At 42.4% G+C, this 17,661-nt stretch overlaps 2 protein-coding genes across 3 annotated transcripts in view; one reads left to right on the top strand and one right to left on the bottom strand.

Moving 5' to 3' along the window:
- Window positions 1-1,762: 1,762 nt before the first annotated feature.
- LOC135542184 (protein FAM72A-like) lies at window positions 1,763-6,360 on the bottom strand. Its single transcript, XM_064968950.1, has 4 exons — window positions 5,410-6,360; window positions 5,074-5,151; window positions 4,440-4,564; window positions 1,763-4,083 (listed from the first exon to the last, which is right to left on the bottom strand). The coding sequence occupies exons 1-4, from the start codon at window positions 5,553-5,555 to the stop codon at window positions 3,989-3,991; spliced, it is 444 nt and encodes a 147-aa protein (XP_064825022.1). The 5' UTR covers window positions 5,556-6,360; the 3' UTR covers window positions 1,763-3,988.
- A 61-nt stretch (window positions 6,361-6,421) lies between these two features.
- Window positions 6,422-17,661, top strand: part of srgap2 (SLIT-ROBO Rho GTPase activating protein 2) — a 137,444-nt gene continuing 126,204 nt past the window's right edge. For both annotated transcript variants that reach the window (XM_064968948.1, XM_064968947.1), the window contains exons 1-2: window positions 6,422-6,508; window positions 8,178-8,653. In XM_064968948.1, the coding sequence (XP_064825020.1) occupies window positions 8,587-8,653 (67 nt within the window). In that variant the 5' untranslated portion in view covers window positions 6,422-6,508; window positions 8,178-8,586. The remainder of the gene's footprint in view (window positions 6,509-8,177; window positions 8,654-17,661) is intronic.

Below are 17,661 nucleotides of genomic sequence, written 5' to 3'. Positions count from 1 at the left end.
AACGGAGACATTTGGTCATTTACTCTTGGTTGAAATTCAGGTGATATTACTATAGGACAAGAGCAGCCATTCGCCCTAGGGCCGAGGTCCTTCACCTGATGGGTATCTATGGCTGTCTGTGTGTGCCGCTCCTCTCAAGCCACTGGGGGACGCCGGTGGCAGTTGGACGGCAAACTCATCTTTCTCCTCGCTCCTGCATGACGAAATGATCCCTCCTTCAGCAGTACCTATGGAACATTATAACTTATAGTGGGCATACAGTAATTGAGAGGGTTCATGTTGAAAGTACAGGATGTTTTGAACAGTTTGATCTTCATCGACAGTCTTAGTAGTCTGGTGATCAAGGTGAAGGGAATGAAAAACAAAGATTGCAAAGTATCATAACCGAAAATGATATTGTTGGAAGGGTACGATTCTCTGGCGTAGTTCTCCCGCTCTTCCTCTTCAGTAAGTGGAGACTCCTCCGTGTTATAGTCATCCCTGAGGAGCACCATCACACACACAGGGTACATGTAGAAACACACAAGCTAAAACCAATACACAAAAGTACCAACCCAGTGACTGGAGGCTGTATGATGATATTCAGTCTGGTGACGTCTGGGTTCTAACCCAGTAGAAAAATCAGGACAGGCCCTTTGGTTCATACTCCTTATCAATATCCTGTGAGACGAAACAGAGAGGGGGTTACATTGCACAGTGTGACGTGTGTGTACATACAGACTGACAGTAGACTGGTCCTGATCTTCGTGCTGTAAGATGAGAAGGAGCAAAATACAGAGAGATCCTTGATGAAAACCTGCTCCAGAGCGCTCAGGACCTCAGACTGGGGGCGAAGGTTCACCTTCCAACAGGACAACGACCCTAAGCACACAGCCAAGACAACGCAGAAGTCTCTGAACGTCCTTGAGTGGCCCAGCCAGAGTCTAGACTTGAACCCGATCAAACATCTCTGGAGAGACCTGAACATAACTGTGCAGCGACGCTCTCCATCCAACCTGACAGAGTTTGAGAGGATCTACAGAGAAGAATGGGAGAAACTCCACAAATACTGGTGTGCCAAGCTTGTAGCGTCATACCCAAGAAGACTTGATGCTATAATCGCTGAGGTGCTTCAACAAACTACTGAGTAAAGGGTCTGAATACTTATGCAAATATAGGTATAGAAAAACTGTTTTAGCTTTGTCATTATGGGGTATTGTGTGTAGATTGATGAAGGGGAAAAAAACATTTTAATCAATTTTAGAATAAGGCTGTAATGTAATAAAATGTGAATGAAGTCAAGGGGTCTGAATAGTTTCTGAAGGCAGCGTGTCTTACTATACTTTAGGACTTTTTGGGGACCAACAATTTCCATTTAAAAATCCTTCCCTAACTCCTAAGCATAAAATAGCCTTTCTCAAAGGGTGGATGGCAAAATGGCCTCACTTCTCGGAATTTTCGTTGGTTTCCTAGTCTTGTGAGGACTTCCGGTAAAACCTACACACGCACGTTTGCCGAGTGTGCATATGGACTCCTACCATGGCTGTGCTGTATGTATTGTGTGTTGCAGGGAGCCCAGTGCTGGCAGAGTCACTTGAGAGCTGCCATGGCTGGCTGGCAGATCAGGACCAGGACAGTCAGAGCAACATTCCAACATCACATCCACAGACATTTACACACCTACACAGTTAGGACTCAATGTTAGAGAACTCACATGTGAAGACTTGCTTCAGTACCTGAAGATTCTTTGTGACCAAAAAGTTCACAAAACAATAGATATTTTGGAAAAAGGTGTATTATCAATACAATAAGCATTAAAAATAACAAATGTTTCAAACTACCAATGCAGTTTCAGTGCAATTTCAGAATATACATATTTTTTCAGCAGGGAAAGTCACATCAGTATAAACACAGCAAATGCCTGTTAATAAATACATACATTAAAATGAATAAATAAAAAGCACGCTACTTAAGTTAATCATATTCAAGGGAGATTTTTTTTTTAAATTGGTCACTGTTTTGATGGTCATTGATTATCTCCCTATTGTCCTATGCTATAGGAAGCTCTTAGGTGATACCGTCACTAAGGTAAAACCTCAAAACAAAAACCATCCTCCAAACGTAACACTCAAATGCAAGTGAAATGTGAAATAAACAGAGAAAAATAAAAAAACTACAGTACACTACAAAACATTGCTTTTGTGAATGAAAATTAAACAAAAAGAACATTGAAGTGGAAAGAGATTGTCTGTGGGATTTAGATAAATGGCTAATCATTTTGTTAATCATGTCACAAGATGTGATCCACTAAACCAGAGCTTAGAATATCATTTAAAAAGGTCCAATGCAACTGCTTTCATCTCAATATGAACTCACTTCTGGGTAACAATCAAGTACTTTGATGTGATAGTTTTGAATTAAACATTGTCAAAAATAAACAAAAATAGCTTCTTAGCAAAGAGCAATTTCTCAAGCAAGAATTTTGTGGTCTGAGTGGGGAGGGGAAATGGAAAACTAGTTGTTATTGGCCGAGAGGTTTGGAACTCTTTCTTATTGGTCCATTAACCAATTTACTGCCTGGTGGTGAAACCAGGCCCGTCAAAACTCCATCCCACCAAAAAAGGCTGCAATTTCAGGTGGTCTTTTCAAACAGCTTTTACACTAAAAAGGCGTAATCATATTCACAGTATTATTCCATCATCAGTGTGGAAACATGAAAATCACATTTTTGACTTCGCTGGGCCTTGGTGACTGCCATTTCAAATTGGTGACTGCCATTTCAAGTATTTGGTGTGTAGGTATACTTTCGTAATGCTCGTTATGACCCCCAAAATAATATCCCATGTAAGATTCAGCATATCTTTTTAACACAGGCATAGCTTGTCTGCTTGAACTGGGAGGTATATTAACGCTAATGTAAGATATGTCCCTCATTGCGACAGTACTTGCTGGGCACCGATGCATCACAACAATGCTAGCGAACACATTTTAGTTCCAGTGAGAGGGTGAGCATGACCTCCTGCAATGACAGTCAGCCCACAGCTCTCCACAGAATAAAAATCAGATCCAAGGCCATTAGAATACAAGTTGAGAAGGTCACAGCAATAGAAAGTTCTGCTCTACACAGGCACTCCTTTATATAAGTGATCCATACTCAATTATACAGTATACTCATACAGTGCTCTGACAAGCACACAACCGTTCAAGTTTTCAATCATACAGGGTTTGGATAGCAACTTTCTCACTGTTTTTGCTGCAATATTGTTACTATATCAACAACGTAGTGAGTGGACATCAGCTTTCCTTTTCACAATCATGTATTTTCTGCCCGGCTCCTTCGCCAAGTTCAGATGACATGCGCGTAATTAGGCCTAATCTATTTTCCTAGAGCATCTTCAGTCCCACCAGAGAGTCGCTCTAGAACCAAACTCGTATCTATACTGTATGTTCTAGTACCATCTATTGATCACACTGGCCCTCTTCGTGAAAGATTGACAAGATAAACTGGCAAATACTCAATGTAAACAATGTCAGATTCTGAAACTTAAACACAACATCATCGTGATTGTTCAAGGAGCAATACAGGACTGACAAACATCTAAAACACAGCATACAATGTTTAATCCAGTGTCCAATGGCAATAGGCAACCCAAAGGGTATAAAATAGCCATGTGAAATGGTAAGACCATCCATCCATCCATCCATCCATCCGGCTGTCCGTCGGTGAATCAGAAAGATGAGTTTGTTTGAGTGGAGGTTCAGTTGTGAGTTTGAGGAGAGAGGGCAGTTCTACCATTGGTTTCACCCAAAGAGAGAGAGAGAGTGAAAGGGAGAAAGATCGGACCGTGAGAGGAGAGTGTGTTTCTAATGGGCAGATGTTGGGAAGGGGGGATGTGGTCACAGGGTAAGCCCCCCTCTCCTCTTCCGCTCACTGCTTCATCTCAGTCTGTTCCTGGGGGTTCTGGTAGGTCACAGGGTAACATCTTGCTCCTCCATCTCTCATCCCTCTCTACCTGATACACTCCTCCTCTGATGGGCTTTCTGATTCCTCGTTCTCGCTGTCCTCTAGCTCGGGAAGGTCTCCCCACAGCAACAAGTTTAAACCTGCAACAAAAGACAAAGTCAACACCAACGTTTGTGTGTGGCAGACTGTGTGGTGCAGCAGTTTAATTAAGTTTCGCCAACTCGCTAAGCCAATCAAAAATTGGCCAAAGCGGAAACAGGCTAGCATCCAGGCGTTGCACAACGACCCCAAGTAATATATTCAACCTCTCGGTGTTGCAGAGGGTACTGTATCTTGTCACAAACTATGCATTTAGGGGAATTTCTTCTTCACATCTACTTTAACTAACTCCTTTGGGTTCAGGACATTCCTCTTGGGATACAGTCTGTATTGTTCATGAGCAGGTACTGTAAGAGGGCAGTGTGCTGGGGAGACAGTGAGTGAAGAAGTTTTAAACCTGTAGCATCCAGTCGGTTGAGGGTGGACACAGCATCACTGTTAAACATCCAGAAATGGCCATTGTTACAGGACAGCAAGCAGGGCTTACAGGGAGCGACCACGTGATACCCCACAACATTACCACTGAAGAGGGGGAGAGAGGGGAGGCAGAGCAGGGGAAATAGATACAGAGAAAGGGGTAGGGAGAAATTGATATATAATATATATAGAGAGAGAGAGACAGGGAGGAGAGAGAGAGAGAAACAAAAAAACATGTCAGCTTTTTATAGGGAGCACCTGTGAAAGTGCTAATTATCATAGGCAGTAGGTGTCTATTATCTACCCAATGCGTTTCTGTGAACAACAACAAAGCACCGGAGAAACAAAAGGGGCCTGACAAAAGCCTCCCTGTACCCACCAAACTGCTGGCTGAACAACTTTCCTACTGAAGCACAACACATGGACATTTGCAAGCATTTACATTGGTATTTGTCAATATAAACATGAATAAACAACACCCCCACCAAAACAGCCACGGCAGTGTTGCGCTGTTATTTTGTAAACATAAAGCACATAGGATTATATGGCGATGCAAACAGGTTAGAGTGATGAGGGTAGGCAAATCTGTGATTACAGTAAGGTTAAATACACACCATTTCAGGCAGGCAATATCTCTCAGTTTGCATCTGCAGCTTTCTGTAGAGTAGCAGCTGGCCACAAAGTCAACAGTCCTAGAAGAGGGAGGAGGGGGGGGGGGACAAAGGGGCACCATCTCATTCTAGCCATGGAGTGTGATAATTGATAAGAACTTATGTCGATTTATAAAGTATTCACTAAATCTCACTGTAATCACGAACACACAACATATGAACAAAAACAACTGAGCGATCCCCTCCCCCAATAGAAAACATAATATTAGCTCATTAGTCACAACTACATCCACACATTCAGTGATCATGTCATAACAACATAGTGGCGGTATTACTTACCTGTTGGGAGGTATGTCCGTAGAAAACAGCTCAATTTCGGTGTCTGCAAGAAGTACTGCCTTCATTCCTCTTGTGCAGAGTAGACTCTCACAGTATATACAATTCACTTGAGTGACACATTTGTTCTTGAAGTTGGAGGTAGACATGCTCTTCAAATACTGTTCTACTAGCCCCAGAATCCCAGTGTCCAGAGGAAATGTGTCAAAACAGATCGATCAATGTAGCAATGGTAGCTCCTCTGAAGCGAACGTTATCAAAAATAAAAATGTATCGCTAACTGTTACCTAAGTTAGCTAGCTAAACACGATTGTTACTGGATAACTTAGTAGGTAACTTAGCTCGCAACAACGACCTGGACGTCGCTAGCAGCAGGTTGGTTATAAAACATACGCCACAAATCAGATGGCGAAACGTTGTCATATAGCTACCGTTAACGTTTCCACGTCTATATTAGATGTGTCAATAATTAACTAAACTAGATAGCTACCGACTCTTGTTGATAGCAAGCTAGCTACGTTAACTACTTGTCAAACACAGAGCCGCAAGATAGCTATCGTTAGCTACGTTCCTTAAAGTAACGAGGACCACAATAACACAGCATCCGATGTTCAAAATAGCTAATGGTCTGTTGCCATTTCAACTTATCTTCGACGTGCTCTTCTCATATGAAACAATTTCCTGAATCTTTGTTCAGTTACGTCGTTGCATTCACAGATTCAGTCAATTGTTGTAGTAGTAGCCAGCTAATTTCACTGTTGTGTTGATTGTTTATAACTTCCTGTTAGCTGCCGATACTTCCTGAAACATTTTTTAAACGGCTTATGTCAAATTTCGATTGGCTGTCGGGGACAATAATGACTATTCCATTGGGTAATAATCGTATATCACGCCTACCTAAGTAATCTTGACAATCGATTTAAAGGATGCTATGTCATTCATAATCAATTCAGCCAATCGTAAGATGCAAAATCTCATATTTTTCCATGAAGAGGCGGGGTTATTTTTTTTGAGAATTTGTGAAGAAAGCACAAAATAAATCTTCACGAGGGACTTCAATTAAATAGTAAAGCTCGTATTCTCATTGAAGTCGACATACGAGGTAAAAATCAATGTGGGTGCATGTATAAGATTGGCTTTTAGCAACTTGCATTGTAAAGCGTGTGCGATGCAGTATGCGTTTATATCACACAAATAGTAAGAAAAGTAACTTTTGCAACTTATAACTTGGATGTATGTCAACGTTTGTAGAAAGACAATGGGTATCTAGCTAGTTAGCTGACGGTGTCCCGGAGACTTTACCTTCTTATTATATCTCAGTGGACTTGACTAGCTAGCTCCTTAGCCTACCTCTGATCCTGAGACTTTTCTATGGCAAAAAAAAAAAAGCGAAATACTTTATTCGTATATAGCTTGATGTAACCATCACTATTATTTCCCCCCTTCACTTATGGATGAGTGAAAATGAAATAATTGTGAATTTAGCAACAGGCTGCTTCCACAAGGCTTTCATTCTTATGCCACACATGCTCAAATGCAACAGTTATATTTCCCTCCACGTATAAAAGCCTTTAGTTTTTCACATTGTTGTAATGTATGTATATAAATATCCTCCTATTTCTTTTCTACAGCCAAGTGCATCTCGCGACAATATTGCAACTTGTGTGACCATTGCGTGATCTGACCGCAGATATAAGAATGAGCTAATTATAAATATATTAGATCTGAATGTCTGTAAAATAAAATATACATGATAGATTTTAACCTCGTGCTTCAATTCCAGGCTATATTGCAGCCTACTACTCTGCAAGATCCAATGTTGTATATATAACATCATTAATATCATCTGTAGGGCTAAACTTTGATAGCACCTTCTTTAAAGGGGTTGTCGCTTAGCTGCTATAGTTAGTTTAGTAAAACAGCTATAACTCATTGATTGGTTAACATTGCGATATGCCCATGTTTTGCAAGCACCACATGACTCTATTTCACACAATGATTTAGGCCTAGGCTATATGAACTGTAATGTGTTCTAAGTTACCAATAAACTAATACAAAGTGTAACTGCCTATATAATTTACAAACCCCTATAAAAGGTACCCCAGTTTGTTTTTAAGTGTTCTTACCTTTTTCTGAGTTTTTGCTTTTCACAACACACCCGGAGTTAAACTGTTTTTAGTCAATTATATTGTCAATGTCATGGGCACGTTGGACCACATTGAACTGAAATATATTTGTAGCTTTATGTTCTCTGGGCTCTGCCAGATATGACCCCACCCTAAAACAATGTAATGCATTTCTGTCGGATAATTAGTCGATCACAATCCAAGAGTACAGCTATTATATTGAGTCAGATTAGCCCTATGTGTTATTACAGTGTAGTGTGTAGGCAAGTGTCCGTTCACAAACTCTAACCGTCACTGTTCAGAACTACAGTTGGGTATCATCTGACTGCCCTCCCAACCCTGTAAGGCCCTACACCCACCCCCCAGACACATGGCAACACCCAGCATCTGGCCTAATCACTGCAGTATCAATAAAGTTGCCCATTGTTATAGGTTTGAATGATGTGTAAAAGCCCACTATTTTATCTATACATACACAGTATTAAATACTGGGCTAGTGTGATAATGAATATGTATGGACAAGCACTCAGCAGTTTATGTATCAACCAAATAAATGCGATACATGCATGGTGTGTGTGCTTTTCCCCATGCCTGCGCATTGGCTTCCCATTCCCAGCTCATCCATGTACCCCACTCTGACTCTAGGAGGAAGAGCAGAGAGCCACGGAGCCAAGCCATCCTCCGACCGTCGTGGTTACAGCCACTCACTGAAGGACTAAACTTTTTGGGAGTCTCCTCATCCGGCCGTGCTGGCTGACTGGTTATTGTTGGTTTAGGGGAATGCATCTCTCCTCTGTTTGCTCTATAAACGGGTTTGGGAACGCATTGAGGAAGGGGTCCACACGAATGGGAATACGGCAGCGCCAAACTCTTGCAATGCGGCCAGAGTGAAGGGGGTAGAAGACAATACCATTCCACGGGCTGTGGGGCTGCTCGCTATCAATATTTCAGTGGGGTCTGCTTCCAAGCGAATAGTTACAGTTCAATTTTTTCTCTGATTACTCCTATAACCCATTATTGCGACGAATAGTGTTTTTGATTAGAAGAACAAGCCATGACGTCTACGGCCAAATTCCGAAAGGACAAGGAGATCGTAGCCGAATATGAGACTCAAGCCAAAGGTAATACTTTTCTACCAAGTTTTATATTGTTATAAATGCTGTTCCTTGCGCCCTTGTTGGCTATCCAGCCCACAATGCCTTGGCGCATTTATTTTCCGCTTCGTGGATACGTCAACGTGGATCAGTTATTCCTGTCCAAGCCTACCCCAATATTCAAACTAATAGCCTATTCATTTTTTACAAAGGGTAACACCGCGTGGTTCCTATTCGACGGGTTTAGTAGGCAGATTATTCTTGTTTAATTGTCATAGTCTACCGTGGTGTCACATCGAAGCGTTCTGTTTATTAAGAACATCTTGATAACCTATTTTATCGAGAGTAGCCTACCAAATCATCAGGCCCACAGTTGATAAAAAATACATCCGATAGCCTTATGTCTGAATTTCGCGGTATCGTGCATCCATATACCGCATTAATAAGACAGTATGAAATGTGTTTTTGCTCTCCATGGGGATGTTATGTATGTAGCCCACAGATTCCACATGCCTGTGAAACAACGCAGGGCGTTTTCTCTCCCTGCAGGTCTCCCTGCCTTCTGGTGTGGTGCTAGGCATTCAGAACAACGTTAGGAATAGAGGACAGAATTATGAATTAAATGGCCCGTCGCCTCACGTGCGAGGGTCTGTCCAAGGTTCACCGAATGTCGCTTGAACCAAGGACATGGGCGCACGGGAGGGTTTTGGCGAGGTTTGTCACGGGGGAGTGGGGAGAGGATGAGAGGGGTAGTGTTTAGCGGGTTAACTGTTTACTCGCTGATGGTTTATCGATGTTTGCTGTCAAGGGGATCGTGGTATTTTCGTGGTTAGGGAGCCAGTCATACTAGATTTATATCTGAGTGGTAATAAGGATTGGAGAGGAAACTGCAGAGTGAATGAAAGGACAGGGTATGATCCTCCTAATGAACAGCACTGCATCCACAGAAGATTAGGTGCCCCCCCCCCTGTTATGGGTCAGAGAAGGAGACAGAGAGGGGGACAGACACCACTTCATCATAAACTAGTCAGGTTAGCTGCATCCTAAGAGTCTGAAAGCGCTCACCCTCTCCTTACATCTTTAATTCACAACCCCTGCTATAACTATACCCAAATCCATCCATATAGGAGAAATGAATGGACAGGTTTCCAACAATGGACAGACGGGAAGAACAGGAGAGAGAAGGAGAAGAAACATTTGATTAAGTTGGCACAGTGTGTTTGTGACTGTAACAGACCAGTAAGACTAGCCCAGAGGCTGGCAGATGGCGATATTGAGTCATGTCATTTTACCGTCCAAATGCATTGTATTCCGCCGGCAGTACATTCGTTTCCCCGGGGACCGGTTTTTACCAAAAACATTTTCCATTCAGGCTGCAAAGGCTTCGATTTCCTCTTTATACATATTTTCATTTTTACACCACAATGCTAGTGGCTGAATGCTAATCCCAGATGATGTGTATCGTGTTCAGCCAATCATCTTACAGCAGTCTGGTTTTTTACCCCTAACCTAATGCAGGGCTGTATCTCATTAGTGGAAACCAAGACTCTTCTCAGAGCGGGTTTGTCGGTTTTGACCCTTTTCGTAGCAGGTGAGGAGAACACACGCAGTAGGTTAGGAGAATTAGATTAAGGTTTGGAAAAGGGTTAGGGTTAGCTAAAATGTTAAAATTGTCTTCAACGCGAATCAAACATATCTATCTACAACCAGGACTGCCCTGAGAATAGTCTTGGTTTCTACTAATGCGATGCTGCTGAAGCCCAACTCAAACGAAAAGTGTTTTTTGGTAGTGACTGAGAGAAAACAAACCGGCATGAGCGTCAACGGTGTATTGTTCTCAAGTGTATGCGGAGCAATTCTGATAAAATAAGCCGATAAATGGCGTGGGTCGTTTGTTGCAAAGGAATTTGAGAAATTGTTATGATCTTCCCTGTGCCATGTAGACTAGCTAAACATTTAGTTTAAAATGTATTGGTCTGTAAGCTAAGGTTTCAGTCAAATAAGATATATATTTGAAACAATGCAGCCCACCTGTGTTGATTTTGGTCGTATATAGCCTAGTTGTATATAGCCTAGTCGTATATAGCCTAGTCGTATATAGCCTAGTCGTATATAGCCTAGTCGTATACAGCCTAGTCGTATATAGCCTAGTCGTATATAGTCTAGTCGTATATAGCCTAGTCGTATATAGTCTAGTCGTATACAGCCTAGTCGTATATAGCCTAGTCGTATATAGCCTAGTCGTATATAGTCTAGTCCTATACAGCCTAGTCGTATACAGCCTAGTCGTATATAGCCTGGTCGTATATAGCCTGGTCGTATATAGCCTGGTCGTATATAGCCTAGTCGTATATAGCCTAGTCGTATATAGCCTAGTCGTATATAGCCTAGTCGTATATAGCCTAGTCGTATATAGTCTAGTCGTATATAGTCTAGTCGTATATAGCCTAGTCGTATATAGCCTAGTCGTATATAGCCTAGTCGTATATAGCCTGGTCGTATATAGCCTAGTCGTATATAGCCTAGTCGTATATAGCCTAGTCGTATATAGCCTAGTCGTATATAGCCTAGTCGTATATAGCCTATTCGTATATAGCCTAGTCGTATATAGCCTAGTCGTATATAGCCTAGTCGTATATAGCCTAGTCGTATATAGCCTATTCGTATATAGCCTAGTCGTATATAGTCTAGTCGTATATAGCCTATTCGTATATAGCCTAGTCGTATATAGCCTAGTCGTATATAGCCTAGTCGTATATAGCCTAGTCGTATATAGCCTAGTCGTATATAGCCTAGTCGTATATAGCCTATTCATATATAGCCTAGTCGTATATAGTCTAGTCGTATATAGCCTATTCGTATATAGCCTAGTCGTATATAGCCTAGTCGTATATAGCCTAGTCGTATATAGCCTAGTCGTATATAGCCTAGTCGTATATAGCCTAGTCGTATATAGCCTATTCGTATATAGCCTGGTCGTATATAGCCTAGTCGTATATAGTCTAGTCGTATATAGCCTAGTCGTATATAGCCTAGTCGTATATAGCCTAGTCGTATATAGTCTAGTCGTATATAGCCTAGTCGTATATAGCCTAGTCGTATATAGCCTAGTCGTATACAGCCTAGTCGTATATAGCCTAGTCGTATATAGCCTATTCGTATATAGCCTGGTCGTATATAGCCTAGTCGTATATAGTCTAGTTGTATATAGCCTAGTCGTATATAGCCTAGTCGTATATAGCCTAGTCGTATATAGTCTAGTCGTATATAGCCTATTCGTATATAGCCTAGTCGTATATAGCCTAGTCGTATATAGCCTAGTCGTACATAGCCTAGGCAGGCTGAGCTGGAAAAATCGAGAGATAAGAGAGAATACTTTTATGTTAAACGACGAGACTAGCTAAATTCTAGCTATATTCTAGCTAAATTCTTCATGAACTGCTAGGATGTATCTACAACTCTCCTCACAGTTGGTGAGCCAACATAACTGTTTGGTGCTGGCAGGCAGGTACAGTAGCTCCAATAGGACATATAAGGCGAGTCAAAAGGAACACACAACAATAGTATGTAAGGGCTACATAGCGAACATAACAAATACAACTGTTTAAATGGATTCTCTTGACATTTAAGTTGGTTTTTGCAACACGGTGCCTGTGAATTGACGCTCTTTACTCTCGCACGCACATTGTGACATGTCAAAAGAAACAGCAGGAGGCGTAAAATAAAATAAATGAACCTCTGGTCATATAGATTTAACCTGATTGCCTGAACGCGATACACAGGATTAGCATTTAGCCACTCTTGCATGGTGTTGGAAAATGGTGTTTCATAAGGAAAGTACACATATTTGACCAGTTGATTTCCTCTTTTCTCACCATTAAATAACGTTAAGGAGGAGATCGAAGCCTATGCAGCCTGAATGGAAAATGTTTTAGGTACGAACCGGTCCACGAGGGATACGAATGTATTTCCGGCTGCCATACACAGAAGAGAACAGAGGGGTAGAAAGAGAGGCTTTCATGGTCCAATGAGGAGGAGGCTAGGAAGTAGGCCCATACCTTTTCTCTCTCTCTCATTCTTTTCCCCCTTTCTCTCCCCACCCAGGGAATGGAGCATGAAAGCAGGTCAGATGTATTCACAGATAGTATGGCTCTCTATTGCTTAGCAGCATCTCAATGGAGCCATAACCCTGTAGGATCTGAGTTGTTGGCAGTGACTTCTTGACCAGTGTTGGGGAGGAGTGAACTACATGTCATTAAATTAGTAATTTAAGTACATTTTGAAGTAGCTTGGTGGTATTTGAACTGAATTCAAATCTAGGTGCTGTTTTCAGTAGTTAATAACTGTTTTTTGCCATGTAGCGGTGTAGATAACTACTGGAACTACACACTACTTTTTTTGCAAAAATAAGATATGGGCAATCATTTCCTTCATTTTTTGGCATCAGACCTGCCTAATTCTCACTTGAAACATAGTTTTTGTGTTTAATGGGCTAAATTACACATTCTGTTAACATATGATCCCAAAGTGAACTGGTCTTGTAGTTTGTTGTTGACATTTCAGATTTACATATGAGGATTTTTCACAAATTAGTTTGGATGTAGTTAACTAAAGTTACTTTGAAAAAGTAGTTAAGTAAACTATATTTCTCTTAAGGGTAGCTTTTGTGTAGCTTAACTTCACTGTAAAGTAATTTGTAACTTGGTAAACTATCTTTTTAGAGTAGTTTCCCCAACACTGCTTCTTTCAGTGTAAAGTAATTTGTAACTTGGTAAACTATCTTTTCAGAGAAGTTTCCCCAACACTGCTTGTTGCCCTGAAGGCTGTTGCTGTGTTCCTACAATGACAGGGGTTTCATGCCTGGCCAAGTGTCTGAGGTTGCTGCAGTGAGTCTGCTTTCTGAAGCAGACAATGTGTTCTTACTAAAGTTTTATAAGAATGTACAACAATTTCAGGGAGCACACCTACGTCCTCTTTTTCTTCATGTTTTCTCCCATTTCATGCCCATCGGTGGTGTAGTGGCACCAGGAGATTTGGATATACTCTAATATAGCCAACGTTTTCCCAAACGGACCACCCATCGAAGGAAAGGTGATCTGTGTCAAGTTCTATGAGAAACAGTAACACACTCTGAATGACCTATAATGAGGAATCCCATATTAGTCTTTGAGTCAGGCCAACCCAAGCTGTACTTTGCAAGTAGGCTAATAGTAGGCCGTCTATTAAAACAGATAAATTAGCCTGTCAACTGAGTCACATGTTTCTGATTTTTGAATCCCCCCAACCCCAGGTTTTCACTCTCAAAGTCACATATTTTTAATAGAAAAGTAGAAAATGTCCATAACTTAAACCACATCAGGAGACCGATTTATTTATTTTTCCCCCATTTTTTGTTGTTGTGTAGTTACCCTTTAATTCAAGTGCACAGGCACCTAACACTGCTGTTCAGTTAGCAGTGTTTCTGTAGCACATGAGATGGAGGTCGCAAGTAACCATGATGTCATTCAGCCAGGTAGGCATAGGCTACTCTGTAGCTTGTGAACGTTTCATCGAGATGGTTTCTGGGAAAGCCTTTCCATCTACAAGAACACGATTAGGCCTGTCATTAGCATCACTATATTTTTTCCCATTCCTTAATTGTTTTAAACCTGGACATTTTACTTCATATTATGAGGCATGTCTCACCTTGATTCAAAGTAACCTATAACCAAAATGTTATAACGTGGAGACAATTCTTTTACGAAGACTTCAACTTTATTGCATTGTCGAGCAGCCAAAGGCATTCTCCTTGTCACATTAGCAACCCATAATAGTTGTTGCATCTTTAGATCTCCCCTCTTTCTAAATGTCTAACAGATATTTCCATCTCTGTCCATGAAACCGTTTGCACGTGCATTTTAGAACGGTGTCTTTCCGCAAATTGCATTTTGTAACATCCCGTGTCCACACCGCTGCGCCTAAAATGTGAAGAAATAACAGTTCATCAACATTTGAAGCTAGGCGTTCTGTTCTGTTCCATCAGCCTCATTCATTGATACGGCGTAGGCCTCCACTCCACTACTTTGATAGGCATCTTGGGGATTAAGAAGTGAGTATATGCAATGCCCTGGATATGCAGCGTATAGCTGTGTATATCCTTCACGACACCACTGATGCCCATTGAACATGGCAGTGTTGAGCTTGTGGATCGATTCCACGTGGTTACAGGGTTAATTCCACGTGGTTACAGGGTTAAAAGAGAAACAGCTCAAAGGCTTACGTTTAGGTATACATTTCGTGTGGTTAAGGTTAGGGCTATGGTTTGGGGAAAGCTTCAAATATAATTTAAAAAAACGATGCGTTTTAAGTATCATCAAGTACTCTCCCTGCTTCTTAGAGAATTGTGAATTGCCGTTGTGCGGTGGTCTAAGGGTCGCGCTCTGGCTCTGAGGCTCATCAGTTCCAGCGCTGTGCCATTGTTTTTGTTTTGGTGAGCGCCGACGAAGGCATATATCCACGTCCTCGGGACCTTTTCAAATGTCCCAAATCGACGGCTCTTTCCTGTGACCAGCCTGTGTGGACAGATTGGCACCCTGGCATCAGTGGCGTGCTAGGGCTTTGAAACTCGTGAGTCTCCAGCAGGCTGGGTTAGCTGTGTGTCTGTCCCCTGCCGAGTCCTCCTGTTCCCCTGCCGAGGCCTCCTGTTCCCCTGCCGAGGCCTCCTGTTCCCCTACCACACCTGTCATCGCTGTCTTTAAACAGCGTACAGGGTAACAAGTCTGTGTTTTACCAGTTTGGAAAGGATTTCTATTGTGCTTACGAGTGTAAAAAGTCTACTGAACAAAGCATTTTTATTTATTTATATCCCCCTATCTATCCCTCTCTCTTAATTCTGCTTGTATCTCTCTCTCTATCTCTCTCTGTATAGCTGTGGTGTCTCTCAATCCCAGCAGAGCCCCACTAAGACATTAATCTGCACCCTGCAAGGAAAGCACATGTCGCCTCCAAGGAAAATGAATAGAAATCTACAGGCCTGATAGCAATATTGTGCCATGGCAGCTACACACACACACACACACACACACACACACACACACACACACACACACACACACACACACACACACACACACACACACACACACACACACACACACACACACACACACACACACACACACACACACAGTTTATTCTGTCAGGTTCTTGAAAGGGGGAGGAGGTGATGGGATGTGGAGGTGTTGCCTGTCTGTCTTTTCCCCCAGCTCCCCCTTCTCCTCTCCCCCTCTTCCTCTTTCTCTCCGTCCTCAGGGCTGTTCTGGGACTTTGGGAAAATGCATGTATGCAACTCCTCAGTCCTGTATTCCCAGAACCAGCAGCTCAGCAGAATAGCACACCCCATTTCACAGCTCTGGAATTCCACAGGCAGACTCCCCCCTGTTATTTCCAGTCCAATCCCAGGTGGTGTGTGTGTGTGTGTGTGTGTGTGTGTGTGTGTGTGTGTGTGTGTGTGTGTGCGTGCGTGTGTGTGCGTGTGTGTGTGTGTGTGTGTGTGTGTGTGTGTGTGTGTGTGTGTGTGCGTGCGTTCGTGTGTGTGTGTGTGTGTTAAGAGGAAACGTAATCGTGATCACCATGCGATCTCGACTACGACACAATTACTCAAAACGCAGTTAGACAGTAACAACACACAAATGGACACAGACACACATACACACACGACGGTCTCAAGTGTGACACAGAGAGGGAACCACTCGCTCAAAGAGGCCACAGGTTGTTTTCCTAGGGAGATCCTCTGTCTTCTCTCTCTAGAAATAAACCCTATCATATGTCTGAGAAAGGGTTTAAATTCTCCCTGTTGCATTGGTCAAACAAACAAGAATCAATTTATATTCCTGATAGAAATATTGATTGGAATGAGGTCTGAATGTTGGAAGGCTGAACTCTGAGCTCTGAGCTGCCTTGTTTCCGTAGGCAACCATTCTGGGGACGACAAATGAGAAATCGTAGTTCATATCTGCTTTAGGCTGTCTGTCTCCCCCGTCTCTCCCCCAAAAGATACTTGGTGGAGAGTTGCTATGGGTTCACACACTCGCGTTTACACATACACACACCACACGAACAGTTCTAAGCTCCATTGAGGAACGAAGCTGCCCTGTGATATTAAAATTGTCTGCGAGCTTAAGCAACTCTCTTGGAGACGTATGATGTCAACGGTGTGTGTGTGTCGGATTGTGAAAGGCTGATTTTGCTTCCACACAATGGAATGGAGGAGGCACAAAATGTGCGTTTTTAGAGTGTGTTTTGGTACCTCTACTTGCGTGTGTGTGTGCGTGCGCGCATTGCGTGTTCACAGGCTGACTTAATGTATATTTGATCAGATGGAGCACTAGGGAAAGAGTGGGCCAGCTGAATACTGAGTGTGTTATGTCTATAGCAGAGCCTGCTATTAAATGGGTCACAACCAGCAGACAGAGAGACAGAGAGAGAGAGAGAAAGACAAAGGGAAAGATGGAGAGAGCAGAGGCCATCTGCTGCTAGAACGGTCTTTTTTTTCAGGGGAGAATGTGGCACGGGACAAGTCCAGGTAGAACTGTTCACGTACCTCCTCCGTTTCCTGACAACCTGGTCCACCAGCTTTGTGCTGGTCTTACAGCAACGTGAGAACGTGCAGTGCCTCTCCGTCAGTATCCAGGGCAACCGAAAGCCAGACGACCATTTCTTAGTCAAACCGATAGAATTCAAACCTATTGAAACACTGGCCTCGTCTGCAATTACCTTCTAATCTGTCATCATCATACATGATTACTTGCCTGTGTGTGTACTGGTGTGTGTGTGTGTGTGTGTGTATGTTTATGCTAGTAGAGGCTTTGGGAAGTGGTCATTAAGTTCCCCTAATCTCCCATTGTCCACTTTAGTACGATGTCCTAACGACCCATAGTCAATTATTGCTGAACTGTGTGTGTGTGTTTCTAACGACCCACACTCAGAGGTGGATTGCACGGCTCAATCAGATGACTGTTCACTCCATCTGTGTGTGAGAGAGCAAGGAAGTTTGT

The sequence above is a fragment of the Oncorhynchus masou genome, chromosome 6 (genome assembly GCF_036934945.1).
Source record: "Oncorhynchus masou masou isolate Uvic2021 chromosome 6, UVic_Omas_1.1, whole genome shotgun sequence".
Taxonomy (NCBI): Eukaryota; Metazoa; Chordata; class Actinopteri; order Salmoniformes; family Salmonidae; genus Oncorhynchus; species Oncorhynchus masou.
This window is presented reverse-complemented; position numbering and strand designations above follow the sequence as displayed.